The sequence below is a fragment of the Mauremys reevesii genome, linkage group 24 (assembly GCF_016161935.1).
Source record: "Mauremys reevesii isolate NIE-2019 linkage group 24, ASM1616193v1, whole genome shotgun sequence".
Classification (NCBI taxonomy): Eukaryota; Metazoa; Chordata; order Testudines; family Geoemydidae; genus Mauremys; species Mauremys reevesii.
The window spans coordinates 2951946-2973016 of record NC_052646.1 but is presented as its reverse complement, the minus strand read 5'-3'; the positions used below and the strand labels follow the sequence as shown (position 1 = coordinate 2973016).

Here is a 21071-nt window from a genome sequence, read left to right as displayed (position 1 = left end):
TTTAACGCGTCACCACCAAATTTCATCTACCATCATGCTGCCCATTGGACTTCAGACGAGGAATACAGGTGCAGTTACCCTGAACTGTGACAGCTGCCGATGCTTGAGATCACTGCGCTGGTAGGAAATTGATTAGATCAAATATGCCCAGATTATGCTAGCATGTGAAAGATGTGGTTTCAATTCCTGCTTTGCTACAGACACTTTGCGTGACCTTGGGCAAGTCATTTACCAACTGGGCCTCAGTTCTCAGCCTGTAAAATGGAGCTAATAGCAGGGCCCTGCTTCAGACAGGCACTGTGATGCTATTTGCAGGTAAAACTAGCGTAGTGCTCAGAGACTGTAGTGCATACAGCAGATGGTCTCAGGCTGGCGCGCCCTTTGCACAGCTGCCACTAAGTGAATTCCTGCAGGCTGGCTTTTCACATGTTCGTTCTGCGTGGGCTTAAGCAAAGCTGAGGGGCTCAATCCTGGCTTGTGTGGCAATAGGAGGAGGAAAGGCCGCAGCAGCCCACCTAGCAAGAAGGCACAATGCCCTTGTGGGTCCTGACCAGACTAGACTGTAAACCCTTAACTCTGACCTCTATTTGGGGCTTACCTTAGAGCTCCTAAAATCTGAGTTTTCATTTTTTTTAAAGTAAGTTTCTAGCCTTGTGGTTGCAGAGAAAATCTTGAAAACATGAATCAAGTGACTAGCAGTGCCGAAGCAAAAGGCAAAGAAAAAGACCCGAATGGCGGTTATTTTTGTTTTTACAAAAATCTCCTGATTTATAAGCCAGTCTCATGATATTGTGGGGCCTGATTGATGGGGTTTGGCTGCTGCTCTCTTGACATGTGCGGTTTACACGGGTCACTCTTTATGTTCATGGGATGCGATGTGTCTGCGAAAGTGTGAGGTTGATGGTTGATGGTTTGTGTTACAGTGGGAGTGAGAGGAATAGGGGTTGTGCTTCTATTGTCTGTGAGCTGGCAGCACTATTCATGATAAGGGAAAGGGAGCCTCCCAGTCCTACTGGTCATTTCTTTGCATTTCAGGAACTGAATTGGGTGAGTTTTTCTTGGCTGTTACTTAACATTAGTAAGTTAGTAATTAGTAATATTTTTGTTTTGTATTAACTCTCCAGCTATCTAGATATCGATCGACATCACAGTCTATTTACCTGTGAGCTGCTGGAGAGCTGTGCACTAAAGCATTAAGCAGTGTGACTCTGAGCACTTTGAATACTTTCCACCCCAAGAAAAAAGGAAAGACACAGCAGACTAAAAACAGGAAACATGCGTGGTTCCACGGGCTTGCGTCTTATTTGAATACACCTGGTTTTACTGTATGTGGTGTCAGCAGACCTTTAAATACTAAGTCCACTGCGAGCAAAGTTCCATGCGTTGAGAGATGGACTGCAGTGAATGCATTTTGCTGATCATTTCTTTTTGCTGTGCTGGGGGTATGTATGTTTTCCTATGGTTACAAGGCTTGGGGCAAGTTGATTTGCGAGTGTATGCTGTTCAGAGCTATATGTGACAATTGCTTTTATCATGTATGAGACAGATGCAGCTGTGCTTTATAGCCAGAATACAAATCTGCTTTAAAAAGAGGAACAGCTTTCTGAAGAGGGTGTCTAGATCATATTGTTTTAATATGTGGCGGCTCACAGGACTGTGAAGGGAGATGAGACCCAATATAGAGAGATTGATCTGTATATGTGCAGCCAGGAATCATTTTACAATGTATATTAGAGCTGGGTGAATAATTCGTAACAAAGCATTCGGTACCTCTCTCTGCCCCCCTTGCTCAGGGTGTGTAGTGCCTTATTTCACAACTAGTCCCGTTGACTTCAATAGAACTATTTAGAGAATCTGTCACTTACTGTGATTCGCAGAGAGTCCTGGTCTGTGACTGGGGGTCCGAGATGCTACCACAATAAATAATAACAATGAATGGATGCCTAGGAGGAATGGGGTGAAAGTAGCACTGGGGAAGACGGAGGCTGGCTGTCAGGTGAAGTTTACAAACGGTGAGCTCTGTCGGTCAGGCTGTTGAATGGGGAGGATCAGCCCCAAAGTTTACATCACTTAAAACTAGATGGCTCGAGGTTCTAGAAATGGATTGTGTCAAAACCTCCTTGGAACAGCTTGTAGGGAGCCGGCATGCACTGGCCAGGGTGATCCTGGTGGGACAGATGAAATTACCCTAATTCTGCAGGTGTTTGTGATCTCGGATCTCTATGCAGAGAAGATTCTATTCTTTTCAGGGCTCTGGAGATGGCTCTACTGGCTACTATCTGCCCAGGGATGCATGTGCCGTGTCTTGCTAAAGGGAGCGTGTGTCTAGTGGTTAGATTGGAAGTCAGCACTGCTGGGATCTGTTCCCAGTTTGCAGGGGACGTGTGGCTAGTGGTTAGAACAGGGGGAATGGGAGTCAAGACTCCTGGGGTCCTATTAGGATTTTCCTGTCATTCAGGGCCGGGGTAACAACTGTCAAAGGTGAAGATTAAAAAATCTTTCCTATTATTTGAAGATTATTTAAAAAGCAAAGTACATGCAGGACAACAAGGACGTGCCTCACGTCAAACAAAGCAACGGGAACCGGAGCTGAAGTCGATTCTCTCTCTGTAACTCTGTTGTTAGGGTTTAGTGAGGATGCTTTGCACATCCCTAACCCCTTCCATTCATGGAAACCCTTTTGAGGCATTAATGACAGAGCGGCTCAAACTCCTTGGGAGGGCGGCCAGTGATAGTATCTCCATCCACAGAAGGGGCGGACCAGGAAGGCTGACAGATTGCCCATAATTACACACCCAGGCAGCAGCAGAGATGGACACAGGACCCCTGACTCCCAGTCCTCTGCTCTAACCGGTAACCTAGGCACTAGTTCAGAGCCAGATCTAGAACCCAGGAGTCCAGACTCCCACGCGCCTGTTCGAACCACTAGGAAACATTAACAATGCGCAAGACACCGTCTACTGAATGTGCTGAAATATGGGGCAAAACGAAATGAGTTAAAGAAAAGGAGAAGACCACGAGACAGCCTCCGTTTGGAATTTCTCATTGGTTTGGCTGGTTCAAAACTGGCTCCATACCAGGCGAATACATGCTGTAACTTCCCCTTGGGTTTTTCTGTGCTGGGAGCATACCAAAAAAGTCCCACATGGCATGAGAGCTGTTTTAGACTCATTGCCTGTCTCTGATCTCATCCTTTGGAATGCTGCTGGTCCTGGACTCGAGCTGGGTTTTAACCTGGATTCTGTCTTACTCGGTTTTGCCTGTTGTCAGAGTTCAGATGAGAAGCCTGCTCCATGCTGGATGTGCCCTCTGGCTGGGAACTCTGCTGTGGCAGAGGGATTTTCGAGATGATCTAACAGGGCTTTTCCATCAGTCGCTATTAAGATCCTAATCACAACACACCATTCTAGGGCCTGGTTCTCATTTACACTCTGCTACCAGCATAAATGAAAACCAAGCACGTTGTCTATTCCTGCCACATCCTGGGAACACACAGCTACATGCTAGGTTGCCTATTTTGTGATGGTTTGTGGTATTTACTGAAACTGTACAACTGTGTGCTTGCAAACGAGGCCGGATGGGGATCTGCTGGCTGGGCGGGAGAACCCCCCTTTGTTGTTTTTCTGTGTGGGGCAAACCCCCTCCTCTCATGGAAATAATTCATAGGAAAGAGCGGGCAGGAAAATTAGTTGTTTTTGCTTCCAGTTTAACTGACAACAACAACCCAGTCAATGATGAGCTGGCATCCCTCACTACTAATGTTTCCTACAAAAACAAAGCGTCGGTAAGCAAGAGGCCAGGTGAACGTGAATCATTGTACCCCAGGTAATGGGGGGAAAAGGGCTCTCAGGGATTTCTCCCCACTACGGAGGGCTGAAGCCTTCACAAAGTTCTCTCCAGGAGAAATGGACAGTCCTGGGCATTTTTCACTGACCCCAATCTATGTATCTGTGTCACACGCACATGCACACACACACACACACATACACACACACACATGCACACACACACAAAGGTTTAAAATTGTTTTTATTAGCTGTGTTTTTCCATAGCGCGGATCAGTCCATTGTCTGAGCACCTAACGAGCGTTCAGCCTGACAGCAGCTCGGAGTGAAGGAGAAGTTTTATGATCCTCCGCTCACAGATGGGGGCCTGACATTTGCCAACAGGCCTTTTGGGTTCCCAACGTGAGACACTTGGAAGGCACTTGGCTTTCAGAAGGCAGGTGCTGGGCACTCTGACAAGGCAGTCCCTCTGAGCTGCCTCACGTTTCATGGATTTTAAAAGGCCAGAAGAGACCATTAGATCCTCCAGTCCCACAGGTCACTCAGTTTCACCCTCTGACCCCTGTACTGAGCCCAATAACTGGTGTTTGGCTAAAGCATTTCTGCCAGAAAGGCCTCCAGTCTTCATCTGAGACGTCAAGAGACGGAGGAACCACTGCTTCCCTCGGCACTTTGTTCCAATGGTTAATCGCCCTCCCTGTTAGAAATCTCAGCCTTATTTCTAAAGTTGGGTACCCAAAATCATGAGTCATTTTGAAAATCTTAGCTGGGGAAACTGAGGGCCAGGGCTTTGCCTAAGGCCAAGCAGGGAGTGTACAGCAGAAGCAGGAATTGCATGTGGGTTTCTTGGTGTGCAGCCTAGAGCCTCAAACACAAAATCATCTTTTCCTCCCTGCCCATCTCTTGCTAACAGCTCCGTTCCATCGGCCGCTCACTGCTGAATTCCATCCGCTGTGAGATTTCATTGCAAACGTTTCGCAGCGCTCCCTTCTCGAGAACTGAGCCCAGACTAGTTTTAAGGGATTCAAGCGATGGGTCTCCCGCCTGACCCCACAATCTAACAGACCTCGCTCGAAGGAGATTTCCCCGGGAGACGCCATCCAAATTTCACAATTTCAGCTCATTCCTCCTGGGCATTGCTCCTTGTTCCACCCCGAACAATTCCCCTCCTGTCAAATACTCACAGGCAGTGAGCTGTCTCCCTGGTGAATGCCTGCAGCCCCTCATACTAAGGTTCCATTTAGGGTGAATGAACCAATCGATGATGCAGGCATGTTACAGACACGTGCTATAGATGAGTGGTTTCCAAGCTATGGTCTGAGGACCCCTGGGGTCCGTAGACTATGTCTAAGATTTCCAGTGGGATCCACATCCCCATTTGAAATGTTTTAGGGGTTCGCAAATGAAAAAAAAGGTTGGAAACCATTGTTCTACATGGGCCTAAGCACATCAGCTGAAGGTATTCTAGCAGGCTGGGCTGTGTAATCAGCCATCCCAACAGGTCATTTAGTGAAATAACTGGCTTCTCATTTATTAACCTTTCATCAGCTATTCATAGATAACCCTTGCAACAGTCATTTTTTCCCTCTGAACTCATTCTAATTTGTCACCCCCTTCCTGAGCCCACAGTTCCCAGAAAAAAGCACAGTAATCTAGCTAAGCCTCATGGTGCCAGGGACTGTCACCCCAGCTTGGAGTCTGTCTCGGAATTGCTTTGAGTCAAGCAAAGGCCTTCCCCTTTGCATCCTGCGCTTAAAGGCCACCCCAGAACCCTGGCAGGTTTCGAACGTCTGCTCTGGATGCCTTCAAAACAGGGCAAGCGCTACTCATCAGCGAAGACGCTTTGATGCTTCATTGAGTCAGGGTCTCTTTGCACGCTCTGCTCCGGCTTTACAATGGAGACTTAGTCCGACTCCGAACACAGTTTTTATACCGGTTTAGCTATTTCATTTAGGACTGTGAGTTTTAATTCTACCAATGTAGTTAGTCCAGTGCCACCCGGGGTAGTTATACCAGTACAATCCCGGTGTAAGTTATACAGGTGCCTTGGAAGAGTAAAACGTATTCCCCTTCTCTGTATTCCTACAGAGCACCTTTCTACCTGTCTAACTGCATTCACACTGGGGGATTGTATCGCTTTAACTAGCCTGCCATCATTAAAGCGGTACAAGCTGTGCGTGTAGACAGGGCCTTGGTGTGATTAGCAATTAGCCTCTCAGCTAAGCAGAGGACTGGTAAAAGCAGCAGGGACATCACCAAAGAGCTGCCTTTTGTTCTCACAACCTAAAAGCACTTGAAGAAAACTGTTGCTGAAAATGAAAACTTTTTCGCTTGTGTTGATTTTTCGAGGGTTTCCTGTCAGCCTACGAAGGGAGCGGGGGGTTCTTGGTACGCGAACCAGCCCAGGCGTCTACCAGCTGGGCCAGCCCCTGCCACCCTGACCTGGCCGGGCAAGCATTGCCGCTAATTTCAGTGTGACCATGGGCCAGATCCTCAGCTGGTGCCAAGCGGTGTCACAGCGCTAATCAACTTACAATAGCTGGGCTCTGAGCGGTTGACATCAGTGGAACGCTGGCCAGACGGCACGTGCTGGGGGTCTGGCTGCCATTGACTGCAATGGAGAACAGCCGAGTGACACCAGGTGCAGATTTCTTAGAAAGACGCACGTTGCAAGTGTTCCTGTTTTTAACCTACTCAGATAGAGACGGAACATCCATTGAAAACATTTTCTGTGTCTTGCCTGAACGGGCTGGCGTGTTCTTGGCCCTGGTGGATATTGGGGTGTTCCCAGCATTGGACCGCCCGCCAAGCGTTCTCGTTAATACAAATCGAAAGGTCTGTCTACACGCACTGCACTACACTGCACGCTCCTTTCAGCGGCATGTGGAGTCCGTACACTGCATGCCTTCTAGCCTGGGTATAAACAGCTGTGCAGCCAGCGAGGCACTGCTTAGGCAAGTAGAATAAAGACATGCCTGAACCCTAGGGTATGTACCCTACATTCTCGCTACATACCCAAGCTGGGCCTCCCTTGTCTACACTGTGATTTTGAGCAGCCTACTGTCCCCCTGCCTTCCCACCGCCAGAGCCATTCATTGCCACGTGTCGGCAATGGTTCCGTCTCAGGAGCAGGGCAGGGAAGGGAGAAATTCAGAGAGGCGCGAGCAGACCCCTGCTTCCCCCTTCCACCAGCAGCGCCATCATCAGCCTCTGGCCCTCACTAACTGTGCGGTGCTGGATGGTGTGCTGGGGGCAGAGCCAAGACTGCGCTCCTCCCTGCCCACTTGTCTTATTCCCCTTTGTGCACAGTCAACCTGTGGAACTCCTTGCCAGAGGATGTTGTGAAGGCCAAGACTAGAACTGGGTTCAAAAAAGAGCTTGATAAGTTCCTGGAGGGTAGGTCCATCAATGGCTATTAGCCAGGCTGGGCAGGGATGGTGTCCCTAGCCTGTGTTTGCCAGAAGCTGGGAATGGACGACAGGGGATGGATCACTTGATGATTCCCTGTTCTGTTCATTCCCTCTGAAGCACCTGGCACTGGCCACTGTCGGCAGACAGGACACTGGGCTAGATGCACCTTTGGTCTGACCCAGTCTGGCCGTTCTTATAGAGCAGCAGTGCAGCCCAAGACACAATCACACTCTTAGTAATGGAACAGGGCTTGCTAGTTGGTGGAGTTTGAACATCAAACTTTTGCTGGCTTGTTGCCAACTCTTGTAATTTTATCACAAGTCTCCTTTTTGGTGGAGGGGGAGGGAGGTTTCTTCAAACCCCAGGTCCCGGAGTCACGTGATTAGGTGAGTATCTCCGCTTTCATTAGGAAAACTAATGAAAGTAAGTTTCTAGCACTCCTCTTTGTGGAGAAAAGCTAAAAAAGGAAGCCTGACTGTAACCCTAAAGGCTCAGCAAGCCGATGGCAAATAAAAGAGCTCCAGAATATATAACTTTTTAAACATCTCATGATGTTTTTTAGGTCTGACTCGTGATTTTTGAACTCCTGGGGTGGACGATGCTGTGTACGTTGCCGTCTGTAAAACATCAACTCATGTCTGCGCTAACTCTGTTTCATTGCTCCTTGTAGGCATGAGCTCTGGGTTGGAAAAAACGGTCTATGGAAGCCTGGGGGGCCCAACGCTGCTGAACATAACGCCAGAACTTCAGAATTTTACTGTGCAATTTAGCGACGCTCGATGGAAACGAAGTGCATCGAATGGAGGCACGAAGACATCTACCTTTCTAGTTAGCTATGATGGAAAAAATTATACCAATTACATGGAGAAGCGGATCAAGTTTCATCCCGAGAACTTCTCCTTGGAAATACTGGAAACCATGAGAACGGACGCAGGGCACTATGAATACACAGTGACCAAACGCTCTGAGGAACAGTCTTTGCAGTTCCAGTTGGAAGTATATGGTAACGAGCACAGTATTCGTATGCAGGTTTGGGTCCCGATAGCTGGTCTGGCTCGGTGGCTGGTCAGTTGCTAGGAGAAAAGGCCATTGGCGTGATGAAAATGGTGCATGGTTTCAGTGAGTCCAGCCTCGGGGGTCCTGGCGGGAGTGGGGCAAGCGCGCTGGCTGTGGGAGGAGCTGCTGCCTATTCCAGTCCCAGCCTCTCCCTGCAGGGGGTGCTGTAGAGACCCTGGCACTCACCCACTCCAGCAGCCTCAGCACCGTTCATACCCTCCAGCACCCAACGGCTCACACGCCCTTTGGCACCCAGCCGCCCTCCTCCCCACCTGCTAGAGACACCCCAGCACCCAGCCGCCCTAGTGAGAGTCCCCACGTTTTGTGCAAGCCTTGCTCGGGGCGCATAATCTGACATGCATGGGTATATGCAAATTATTCACAAATATGCAAATGAGCTCTGGTATAATTTGCATAAAACACTACCTATGGAGGTGCACCAAACTCGGCAGCCAGGGGAGGCCTTAGCGGCTAGAACTGCCTGCTCAGTCAAATGGCGCCGATGTTGCTGGCGTCTAAATGCCCTGGAGAGGGGATGACCCAGAGCAGGCCTAGGAGCCGCATCAGGCCGGTGGCATTTCACTCAGGGCTGTCAGTCCCATCCTTCCCCAGATAATCCATTCGTCTCCCCTCCCCCTCTCTCCCTACAGAGCGGGTGTCCGTCCCCGACATCCAGATAGTCAGCAGGATCCTGGGGAACGAGAGCTGCAGCATGAACCTGAGCTGCGTGGTGAACAGCGGGGACAACGTGACCTACAGCTGGAACTGCAGCGAGGGCAACACCTCCCAGCTGCACCCCTACAATGACAGCTTCCTGCACCTCTCCTTCACCCCGGGGGAGGGCAGCGTCTCTTGCTCCTGCACCGCCAGGAACAGAGTCAACCATCAAACCACCAGGTTCAGCTCCTCGGTGGAGTGCAGCAACAAGACAGGCGGTAAGTGGGGCTGGAGGAGAGAGGGGCAAATCCCCTCTGACTGTGCAGTGCCTGGGCCCTCCGGGGCCAAGGGCCGCTTGGCTGCTGGCTGTGCCGGCACCAGGGTTTGGGTCTAGGGGCCAGATCCCCAGCTGGCGTAAATCAGCTGCGCCAGGCCTCGGCCCAACATCTTTACTTTGCTTTGGGTCTTCTGTGCAGGCTCTGGATCCATCTCCACCCTCAGCGACAGGGATGGGCCCGTGTCTCTGAGCTCAGAACTGAGCCCCGGGCCCTGCCAACCTGGCTTAAACCCACGGGCACCACCCCAGACATGGGCATTGAGACTGGCTCTGAAGGAAGCGTTGGTACCTAAGCGGGCCAGATCCTCAGCTGGTGCATAGCCGCACAGCTCCATTGAAATCAACGGGCCTGATTCTCCTCTCACATGGGCCTGTGTAAAGCAGGACTAGCTCAAAGGGCCCATTTCAGCAGCCAGATTGCGGGCCCCGGGCATTCAGAGCTCTGGGCAAGGAGCCATTTGTAGGGGTCTTACAAGCCCCCAAACTACACCTCATATTCCTGAATTCCATGTGCTGGCACCTTATCTACTCACTATTTACGTCTAGACAGACACGGGCACTGGTCCGTTTCCTCGTGGGGCTGAGGGCCGAGGGCTGATTTACACCTGGGTCTTTTTACACCACTCCGGGTGCATAAAGCAGCCTTAACGGGGGCTGTGATGGTAATTTGCATCCACTTTAAAGGCCTCTTTGCCCTGTGGGAGCTTTAGTGTAAATAAAAATCCCACCTCTGGTTTCATGGTCGCTTGGTTTTCAGAGCTAATCATGCAGCAGCCCCGGCCACCGTACAGTAAAGCCCAGGGTTGGTTATAAATCACACCTACTGCAACATTAAATCCTCCGTGGGAACTTCCTCTCCACTAGCCTCTGGGGGACAGAGTCTCTCTCTCATTGGGGTTTTTCTGTCACCTCCTTTATGACGCAGGGGACTTTTATGGGGTGTTTTAATGAGACATTTAAACCTCAACCTGGGATGTTTTTCTCTTAAGGCTCCATTCCTTTGAATTAACATAGTCGGACCCAGATTTCTACCCTGCCCCTTGCTGTCTTGTGTGGGGGAGGGGGGAAAACCATCCCCTTGTGACTAGCCAGACCAGGCCCTTTACAAACATAGACCGTATCACAGTCCTGCCGCAAAGGTAACTAGAGCCTCAGGGCTGGGAGCAGAACCAGCATAGACATAAAAAAAGACAATAAGGAGTCTATGCCTGATTCTCATTCACCCCCAGGCCTCTTTACGCCTCCTGGGAAAGGGACCTTGGAGTGAGTGGGAATCAGATCCACGGTTGTTTGGCACTAAGACCCGCATTGTCTCCTTGGTTCCTTGTGCTCCGCGCTTTGACCTGTTGACTCTTGTGGTCTCCGTAGATTGGAAGCTCTTTGGGGGCGGGGCAGTCCCTTTGCTCTGTGTTTGTGCAGCGCCTAGCGCCATGGGGGCCTGGCCTATGACGGGGGCTCCCAGACACCCCCCAATACCAACTATAGCTATTAATAACGAGAGAGCAGCGTTCGGTGTAGTCCAGCCTCCGTGGCGTCACCCCGCTGCAGTGTAACACCAGCGGGAGCTTGGCAAGCCGGCTGTGGGAATGGAGTCAGGCCTCTGTAAAACCAGAGCGAAGCAGCGATGGGTGGAGCAGCTCCAGGCGTTTGGCACCTGACTGGGACGCGTAAGAATTCGGCACTTGTAGGACCACATTTTAAGAGCGCTTGTAAGCGGGTGCTCTCACCTCTAGGGTGCCCCCTAGTGCCTGGACACGGCGTTACAGGGACTTCGCCTCTCCCGTCCTCCTCCCACTGCCTTGGCCCCGCAATGGCCAGTTCCAGCCGGTGTCTTCTTTCGACTTCCCCTCGGGGTCGTCAAGGGCCCGGCCCTAATGCCAAGTCATGTGACAGTTCGCGCCCCTCCCGGGGCTACTGAAGCTCCAACTTAAAGTGCACGAACAAACAATGTCCACCTCTCTGTTCTGTCCTGACTGGACTCGGCTTCTTGGCCCCGGCCGAGGTTCTCCTGAACGGCTTCCTCCCCAGCACAATTCCCCCCTTCTCCCTCCCCTACACTACCTCAGGGGGTGCCTCAGCCTGGCCTCCGGCAGCTCCTCCCAGAGGAGAACTCACCCTGTTCCCCCTCCAGCATCCTCCTTCCTCCACTGAGTTCCCTGCTTCACCATCGCTACTCGGATCACTAATTAACCCTTATGCTGCCGGCTCATCAGTGAGGCTGACGGACAGCAAGAGACTTAGGGTTGGATTTTTAAAGGTATTTAGGTGCCCAACTCTCATTGGTTTCAATGGGCATTGGGTGCATAAGTACCTTTAAAAATCCAGCCCCTAGTGACTTTTGAATTTCAATTAGATTTAGGTTCTTAAGGCCCAGACCCTCAAAGGTATTTAGGTTCCTAATGTCCTTTGAAACCAATGGGAGTTAGGAGCTTGAATACCTTTGATAATCTGTCCCTTTTGAAAATTGCGCTTAGGCTCCTAAATCACTTTTGAAAATTTTACCCTGGTCTAGCAAAACATGAGCGTGCTTAACTTTAAGCACATGAGGAGCCCTAGTGTAGACAATCGGTCTGACGCTCAGATACACTGAAGTCTATACACGCGGAAAGGGGTTGTTATTGACTCCTGTTTTTATGTCGCCTTTACTCTGCCAGAGAGAGTCCCAATGCGGCTATTTACACACTTCAAGCGAAGCCTGGATTGGGGCCTTCCGTACCTTCTGCTGATGCTGCACTTCCTGTGTTTTCTGTCTGTTGTACCCAAAGATAATAGACCGCGATTAAAGAGATAAAGGAAGCGGCAATGTGATCTTAAAGCTGCATGAGCCCTCGCTCCTGGTTAACGATCACCTCCCCTTAGAACAGGGACCAGTTACTGAGCAGCTTCTTTCCTTTGTAAATCACCTTCCAGGCTTGCTCAGGAATGAGCTCTTGGAATCCATCGTGCCAATAGCCATTGTGGGCGTCCTGGTCTTCGGTGCAGGGATCGCATGCTGGCTGAGACACAGAGGTAAGTTTTCAAGGCATTGGGAACTTGTTACGGTCTTAGGCCAAGTCCACCCTGCAAACCTAACTTCCATCGGCATAGAGCCGCCGCAGTCATTACAGCGCTCGTGCGTGGCTACACCGTGTGCCTCGTGTCGGCCGTGCACGTCCTCAACCAGCAACGCTTGTATCGATTGCACTGTCAGCGTGGGGCATTGTGGGACGGCCCGTGAAAGCCGGTAACAGTCGATGTAAGGCCTGGAGTGTCTAACCTGATACCACCTCGACCAAATGACATTGCCCGTGACTCCACGCCGCTTGGGAAGGTGGCGTTAAGTTGGCGCAGCAGAACAGTTAAATTAGCGGGAGCCAAATTTAAGCGTGGACACTTCCACAGTTAGGTTGACATAAGCTGCTGCGCATCAACCTAACTCTTGAATGTAGACCAAGACTTTGTCCTAGTCAATGCCAGTTTTTGTACTGGCATAACGCTTCCAGTTATGGCTATAATCATTTATACTAGTAAAACCCTAGTGATACTAGTATAAAGGTATCTTAGTATCTTAGTATAGTTTATTCCCCTTCCTATACAAGAATAAACACTTTTCCTACTGGCATAACTCCGTCCACTCTAGTGGGGGGGAGTTGTAGCACTATACTCCAATATAGTTAAAGCTGTACAACACTTGTGTTTAGATGTGACTTTAGGGTGAAATTTATCCCTGTGCAAAGGGCCAGCACACAGTCCTTGCACCATGTAAATCCTCCTTCATTAGCCTGTGGAACTCATTGCCACAAGATGTCGTTGAGGCCAAACATTTAGCAGCATTCAAAGAGGGGTTGGACATATACACCAGATAAAGAGAACATCCAGAGTTTTGTCTCTTTAAGGTACTCACCTGGCCCCCATCACTGCAGCAACTGAGCCCCTCACAATTTTTAATACAGTCATGCCCGCAGCACCCATGTGATGTAGAGATGTGCTGGTTTTTTACACATGGGGACCTGAGGCATGGAGAGATTGTGGCCAGGCCTACACTGGAAAAGCTTTGAAGGTATATAGCTATCCTGGCAAATCTTCCTAGTGTAGATGCAGTTTATGCGGCAAAAAAATTGCTTTTGCTGGTGTGACATATTCTGGCTCCCCAAACAAAATAAGCCAGATCCACAAAAGCACTTTTTTGCTGGTGTAATTGTGCCTATGCTAGGGCTTTTGCTGGTTTTAAAACATCATTAAAAATCTCACCCCTAACCACATGACTACTCCAGCAAAAGGTTCTAGCGCAGACCTGGCCTTCAACATCCGGTGCTTGGCCACTGTCAGATACAGGCGAGTGGGTTAACTAAACCCTGGCTCTGACCCAGCCTGGAAATGCCTGCGTGCGTAGGTTTTGTGCTGCGTCTCTGCACATGGGTAAATTTCACCTGTATTGAGCAGACTAGCCGTGCGTTCAGTTTCAAGGGAACTCCACCTAGTAGTTTATTTTAGTTTTAAAGAGAACAGAAGTCTTATTTTCCACCTAGCATACGGAGGCAGGAAGGAAGGTTAAAAAAAAAATGTAACCACTCGAATATCATTTGACTCACATACTTCATCATGTGCTCTTGTGATATGATCTCCTCTCATGACTTCAAGGGGACGCGAGGGATCCTAGGCTCGATATAGGTATCTCCTGTACATCTTAGATAAATAGAAAGGCATGGTGCAATTAATTCACCCTTGTGCTTCGCCTTGTGCAGGCACTTATATTAGTGCGATGTGAGTGCAAATCAGAAAAATAGTGTTTCACACCCACTTTGCATAGGAGCAAATGACTGCACAAAGTGCCAGGCAATGGGTGATCCATCTAGAAGTTGTAGTTTGGGCACCTCATGTGCCCATTGTCTTCTATAGGCCAGGCACCTGGTTGAACTACATGTCCCATGATGCATGGCTCTCTCCCATCTTCATGAGGGGAGCAGATATAGCATAGGAATCCCTGGGCAAGGTGCATCATGGGAAATTAAGTCCAGCCAGAGAGTTCAGCCCATGAAGACGAATGGGAGCATAAATCATCCGGAACCACAACTTCCATGAGGCCATTTTAAATAGACGTGTTTCAACTTTTGGCTTAAATATTTTTTTTCACTATTTTGACAAACTATTGGAATTTTCTGTCAAAAGCAGGCACTTTTCATGAAAAAATTTGTTTAGCCGAGAACCTTAATTTTTCTGTCAAAAACCCATATGGATGGAAAAATTTTGACCTGCCCGGTCCGTCAGCCTTTCACAACACCCGGTGGAGTTGATGGGGGATGTGGCTGGTTTCAGGCGGCTGAACGTCCAACAGCTTGGGAACTGCTATCTTAGAGGAAGCCAGAATTTCATTAGGGCCTTATTCTGCTGACGAACGCTTAGACTGCCGGCATTGTGATCTATTCTGACAGGTCCTTGCCTGGATCTCTACAGATCTAGATGGCAAGGCTGACATGGCCACATCTGTGTGTCTCCTGCCCTAACAACCCTTGCAATTGTTTTTCCAATCAGGCCAAGAAGAGCATTCGCAGCAGAAGGAGGAAAAGGAAAGTTGCACAATTTACTCACAAGTCCAGAGGGTGGAGGTGAGTCATGGCCTTCCAATAGAATATCAGGGTTGGAAGGGACCTCAGGAGGTATCTAGTCCCACCCCCTGCTCCAAGCAGGACCAACATCAATTAAATCATTAGAAGGTTAAAGTCCCATCTACCATGTGGGTGAATTTTACCCTGGGAAGAGGGCAGGGGCGGCGCTAGAAAGTAGGCTGCCCCCCTAAGCGCCGCGCGCCTCGCCCGCTCTTCCCCCCCCTCTTCCTCGGCTCCGGGTTTCGCCGTCCGCCCGGCGGCACCGGCAGGTCCACCGGGGCCCGCAACGACCGCGCCGGTCCTGCCTGCGGCGCTCGGGCGAGCCGGCCCGGAAAGCGGGAAGACCGCGCAGCGCGCTGCGGCAGCGCGCAGGTCCGCGGCCTCGGCCGAGGCTGCCGCGGGCATGGCGGAGCGAGCTCATGCGCCCCAGAGCCGCCAGCCCCTGCCGGCCGCCCCCGCGCCAGCTGGGGTCTAGAGCCTGGGAAGAGGGCCACACAGCTCATGTATCACTTACATCCTGCTTTGCTTGGGTTTGAGTTGTGTATAGGCGTTTCTGCACAAAGGGGAATTGATTTTAAACTGCATTAGCGTCCAGCTATATTCAGAAAACTCACGATGTTCACCTAGCTTAGGGTTGCCAACTCTCCAGGCTTGGCCTGAAGGCTCCAGGAATTAAAGATTCATCTTTAATTATGATGAGGTCAAGCAATGAAATCTCCAGGAATCCATCCAACCAAAACTGACAACCCTAACCTAGCTCCTTCCTGCTCCCTGTACCTGCGCCGGAGTCGTGAGTCGCTGAGTCTTCTCATTTTACTGCCCTGAAGAAGGTTACGCCCTGTCTGCCGAGCAGGGACAGATGCAGCTATGCGGGGGGTGTGATGGATTCCACTCCGCCTTGCGCAGCTGCAGCCAAATGGCCTGGCCCCAGCTGAGTTTTCACAGGGGTAATTTTAGAGAACCGTCTAGGGGTGTCTGCACTGCAGCTCTGTGGAAGCCGGGCTTATGGACTCTGTGTTTCCAAGCCCATGCCTGAGCATCCAGGATGTGTCATAAACCTGGGCTTCCAGTTGCTGGACCCGGGGTTCACAGCCCTGCTAACCTATCCGCACTGCACGACACTGACCCGAGTCAGACGGATGTGTGTGTGGATGCAAAGGGGGCTGGGGCTCACAGAGTCAATGCCCATAGCGTGGGGTGTAGACATTCCTTATGGGGCACAGGGACGTTCGTGCAGCTCTGAGGGACTTGAGAACTAGCCCCATGTTTCTCACCTCTCAGTGACTCCCTGATTGAGTCACTAAGAGGACGTTTTGTGCTGGTTTCCTAGCAGCCAGCCCAGCTACATTCCCCCCTGGGCAAGCAATTCTCCCCTTCTTGCAAATCACCCAAGGTTCTGCAGGCCAAATGCTGCCCTCAGCGACCCCTGTGCAGCGCCTGACACACCGGTGCGATCGCAGGGCTGAGGGGTGGTCAACGAAAATGCTTCCAAGACCCCCCATAAGGAGAATCTCGCCTGCTGCAGCCTAAATACTGATAACATCAGACACAGATCTGAATGGAGAGCAACTACCCACCTCATAGTTTCGTACTGGAAGTGGTGCCTGTCCACCGCGGAGGTCATTTCAAGGAGAAGGCAGGCAGCCCTGCGAGCCAGACACTTTTGGCCACTGGGTGTCGATAGAGGCTCATCACTGAATCCATACATAGCGGGGACCAAAGGATGCACTACGAGATCAGAATCAGGGTTTTTTTTGTTGCAGAAGCTGAGGTGGCTAAAGCAGGTTGTCAGGGACTGTGTGGGATTTCGCCTCTGGGCAGCTGGCTTGGCACCCCGCAGCAGTCACGCTCCAGCGAGATGAGTTTGGTCTCTGGCCAGGCACTGGCAGGCAATGGGCCGTAGCTGGGAGCTCTCTGCATGTCCCGCTGGGAGAGACTGGGGCTGGAGCAGCAGGGAGACCCTCTCTGAGCATGCAGCCCCTCCGCACATCTGGCCAGTTCTGCTGGCTGGTGGTGGTGCAGAGAGGCGTGCTGGCCTGCATGTTGGCCTGGGGGAGTCTAGCCTGCAATTCAGTGTAATGTCAGCTTCATCAGAGAGAATTTCTCCCAAGACCCTCACAGTCACAGGTGGTTTCCTGGCCCACTTTTGAGCGTGGTCTCCAGGAGGCTGAGGACTGCAGCTAGCACACGTGGCTCTCCCCATCTGAGCAGGAAGTGGTGGGTTCCTTCCGCTGAAGATGTTGGGCTCACAGTTTTCTCTCTTTGCACAGCAGCAGAAAAGCTCTCGCCCCCCTCTCGTGGTGAAGAGCTCTGAGTGCACCACCATCTACGTTTCCGCCACCGGGCTACCTCCAGACCCGGCTCAGGTGAGAGGGAATTTGTGCATTTCATTGCTAGCCCCGCAGTTAATGCCTCCCCTTGGCTGGCATCAGCCATCCCCTCCTCACTCCTATTGCATCCAGCCCTTCGCTGTAGGAGCAGATGATGGGTCACAGAAAAGAGGTTGGGCCCGATCCTCCACTGGGTTCAGTGGAGTTATTCCTGATGTACATGTGCCATGGGGCCGGCGCTGCTGGAGGTGCAGAGGAGCGTGTCTGGGGACGTTTGCCCGACTCATTCACTGGCTCTAGACGCGTCCGGCCTGGGAACGCCGGCAAAGCCCCGGGAAGCATTTTCAGCAGCCGAGCTGGCTGTTTGCACACCAGCCCCACAGCATGCGGTGCCAGCGGGTTTTCATCCCTGAACGTCCAGCCCCACAGCACAAATCTCTGAGCCTGAGCTCTTAGATAGTAACGTAGGATGAGTGGGGACCTCCTGGGTCCCGGAGGCCTGTCCCTGCTCTCTCAGCCACCCCCCTCGCAGAATCTCATTCTTAAACTGGATCAAATTCCATCCTCAAACCAATTGGGTTATTATGCAAATATTTTAACTAATATAGCAAAATTAGCTTGGATAACCATTTTTATGCCTATAAACAAAACACTTTTCCCACTGAGAATTCCCATTATAGCCTAGCTGACATTGATACTGGCCTATGCTATTTTACTCTCCTGTATTGTGTTTTTGTTTTACATGTTAAACTACGTAAAATGGCTGTTATTAAACACAGATGCTGTAAGCTGTTGTTTTGCAATGACCTGAAGTCTGTCTCTCTAGGGTGGGGCACCGGACCATTTCAAACCATTCCAAGCACAAGAGGCTGCTGCTGAGAGCCTGCCCCAGAACCTCCCTCCTCTGATGGTTAGAAATCTTCTCACCTCCAGCCTCAGTTTGCTCCTGGGTGGTTTATCCCCGTTTGTTCTGGTGCCAATATTGTCCTTAAGTTCAATGGCTCTTCTCCCTCCCTGGAGTTCCCCTGCTGTATGCACAGAGGGCAGTGAGATTCCCCCCTCGGCCTGCCTTTGGCTAGGCTAAACAAGCCTCTCTGGAACGATCAGCCCTCCACTCCCCGGCTCACCCTGGCAGCCCTTCTCTGCCCTGCTCCAGTTTGAATTAGACGGCAGCAGTAGTAGGCTATCTTCCAGTGGCCCACCACATTGACATGCACACGCACTCTGCCAGCATATTACAAGTCTCCTTCTTCCTGCAGGGCTGGGAACAGGACAGGCAATTCTTGAACTCAGCTCCCCGGGCTGATGGGCCAGTGGGTGCTTTGCTTCCCGCTCCCTTTAATGCTGAAAGTGGCAGCCGAAGCCATGGGGCTGCAGGGGGGTTGTCGGCACCTCAATCCATGTGCATTGCTTGGTTTGCGCACTCACTGTCTGCTCTTGCTCTGTTTTCTTTCCCAGCCCCCAAATCCAGGGGTGACGACCATTTATGACATCGTGATGCCTGCAACATCCCCGGGGAATGTGCAAAATTGTAGCCGCTCTGGAGACACCGACGGACTTTTCCCCTGCCCGCAGCAGAAACCCATCTCTCCAGCTGGCCGAACTTTTACCCACGTCCACGCGAAATCCCACTTGGCTCCACAGAAACGGGATAAAACTCCACCGTGCAATAGCGGGTGGCACAACGTGTCTCATCCAAACCGAGACCCGCGGCTGTAAACGAGAGTCACAGAGTTTGTAACAGCAGAGCAGGGGGGAAGGATCCAAGTGAGGCGAGACACCCACGAGGGACTTTGCTATTGACTTTACGTGAGAGGCACCCAAAGACAACCATGATGGGCGGCCGTGTAAAACCCCAGGTTGGACGGAGCGAGGGAGAAGCACAGGAAAAAGAGGGAGGATCGCAGGTGAGACTGGCTAGGCGAGGAGACCGAGGGAGATACAGAAAGGCTGCTCCCGGTGACCGGAGCTGCATAGGAGAAGGTTCTCTCACCACTGGCAGCCAGATGGTGCAATGGCTCCGGAAAGAGGCTGATGCTGGAGGACTAGAGGGGAGCAGAGACACTGAATCTGTCTATTGCAAGTTCCACGGAGGGTTTGAAAAATAAAGCGAACTGGATCCTAAGGGGCTGATCCTCAGCTGGTGTAAATCAGCCTAGCTCCCTGGTCTGCAATGGAGCTACAGATTTACATCCTCTGTGCATTTGGCCCATGTGAATGCTGTCCCTGTGTATTATCACCCCACTGCTGATAGGATAGAAATGTTAGACCTGCCTCTCAGTCCCAGAGCAGGAGCAGGCTCCATGGGGATTCTCCTCTGGGCAGGTTAATCTTGATTCAATCAGCTTCACACTCAGGATCAATTCTCCCCTCCCTGCTTCTGCATAGTGAAATTCACCCCGCACTGAGGTCCAACATGAAGCCTACACTCCAGATTGATCTTAAATCCCCCCTGCTCAATTCCCCCAAACAAGCCCCCACTTGTAATACTGGCTCTGTCCGCAGTGGGGCTTGAACCCTGGATCTCAAAGCATGAGTCGCCCAGCTCTGTTGTAAGCTCACCAGCCTTGCTATGCAGACCAGCCACCCCTAGATGGGGACAGAGTGGCACATTCCTTAGTTGTGGTTTGCACATAGAGCTGATTGGAGAAATGTCCACAAAACCGTTTTCCATAGGAATGTGCAGTTCTACTGAAATCAACACGCCGTGCAAAGTCAGGTCACCTTTTGGCTGGAATTTCATTTCAGAAGAAAACCAGGAGGAGAAATTCCAGTACTGTTGCAATGTCCCATTCTGACAGTTTTTGGAACACAGCGTTTCAGTTCTTCATTGGGATAGGACTTTTCGTTCTGAATTATTTTTAAATTTTGCATCAGATATTACAATGCATCTCACGTATTTGCGTTCTACTATGGGGTTTTTAGAAAAGCTGAACTCAGAATGAAATGGCATCAAAGCAAAATGTTCTGAGTGCCCCCAAGCAATTGCGATTTGTCGTTTCGATTCAGAATGAAGCCATATTTTGAAATCTCGTTAAACAGTGCATCCACCCTGCACATGGCTCTAGTTACACAGAGCCCTCGGGCCGGCCCTCTGCACAGGGGTGAATTTCACCATCAGAGAATAGACAGCCCCTCTCAAGCCCAGAAAATGTCCCAACCGTGGGCAGACTCATTCCTGACCTACTTACCCCTCTGACCTGTGAGAAGGGGGAGGGATAGTCTGATAAATGACACAGACTGTTTTTAAAAGGTTCTCCTGTTGCATTAACTTGGGAGGCAACATGGTCTAGCAGTCAGAGTGCAGTGACTAAGCAGCCGGCTTCCTGGGGTCTTGTCTTAGCTCTGCCACCAACTCTCTATGTGACCTTAGGTGAGTCCCTTTGCCTCCCTGTGGCTCAGTTTTTCCTCTGAGCTGTAAAATGGGCATCATGATACCAACATACAGCATGGAGGGAGAATCAATGTTTGTAAATTGCTTTGGAAACCTCAGAGGACAACTTATGTTATTTGTGCAGCATGAGCTGACTGTGTGCGCCAGCTATAGGAAAGGAGAAAAAAATAATAATGCACTGACAATAAAATCCTCCAAAGAAATTAGTTGAGGTTTTAATTGCTGAAAACCCAACCTCCCCGCTCGGAGACCGCTCCAGCCGCGGTCTTTTGCATCCTCCTCTGCACCTGGGTCTTCTTCCCTCTGCAGGTTCTTGTTCTCTCCAGACTCACGTTTCTCCAGGGAGGCAGCGGCGCCTGCAGACCCAGAATGCTGAAGTTAGAGCGGCGCTCAGTTTTGTTCTTAGTACTGACCTGTGGCCAGCTCTTCTGCTGGGGCTGTGGGGCTGCTCCCTGCTGCTAGGAAGGTGCAAAGAGGTGATGCCCTTTGTGCTTCTGCAGAGAGGAGGTGGGAATA

The 21071-nt window shown here is 50.8% G+C and overlaps 1 protein-coding gene across 4 annotated transcripts; it reads left to right on the top strand.

The window, feature by feature from the left end:
• Positions 1–1345: 1345 nt before the first annotated feature.
• On the top strand, positions 1346–20747 carry SLAMF1 (signaling lymphocytic activation molecule family member 1). 4 transcript variants are annotated; one of them, XM_039513525.1, is made up of 8 exons: positions 1346–1442; positions 7867–8199; positions 8903–9187; positions 12157–12255; positions 14758–14831; positions 17105–17197; positions 17988–18071; positions 18620–20747. In XM_039513525.1, the coding sequence occupies exons 1-8, from the start codon at positions 1391–1393 to the stop codon at positions 18878–18880; spliced, it is 1281 nt and encodes a 426-aa protein (XP_039369459.1). In that variant the 5' UTR covers positions 1346–1390; the 3' UTR covers positions 18881–20747. The 4 variants fall into 4 exon arrangements, with proteins under 4 accessions (XP_039369459.1, XP_039369458.1, XP_039369461.1 ...); XM_039513524.1 differs by having other exon boundaries at positions 17102–17197; XM_039513527.1 differs by lacking the exon at positions 17988–18071.
• The last annotated feature ends 324 nt before the right edge of the window (positions 20748–21071 follow it).

Excerpts from the sequence above, each read along its gene's own strand:
- SLAMF1 (XM_039513524.1), top strand. The coding sequence starts at position 1,391 with ATGGACTGCAGTGAATGCATTTTGCTGATCATTTCTTTTTGCTGTGCT. Across the intron at positions 9,188-12,156 it reads GTGCAGCAACAAGACAGGCG|GCTTGCTCAGGAATGAGCTC; the intron begins GTAAGTGGGGCT and ends ATCACCTTCCAG. Across the intron at positions 17,198-17,987 it reads TACCTCCAGACCCGGCTCAG|GGTGGGGCACCGGACCATTT; the intron begins GTGAGAGGGAAT and ends CTGTCTCTCTAG.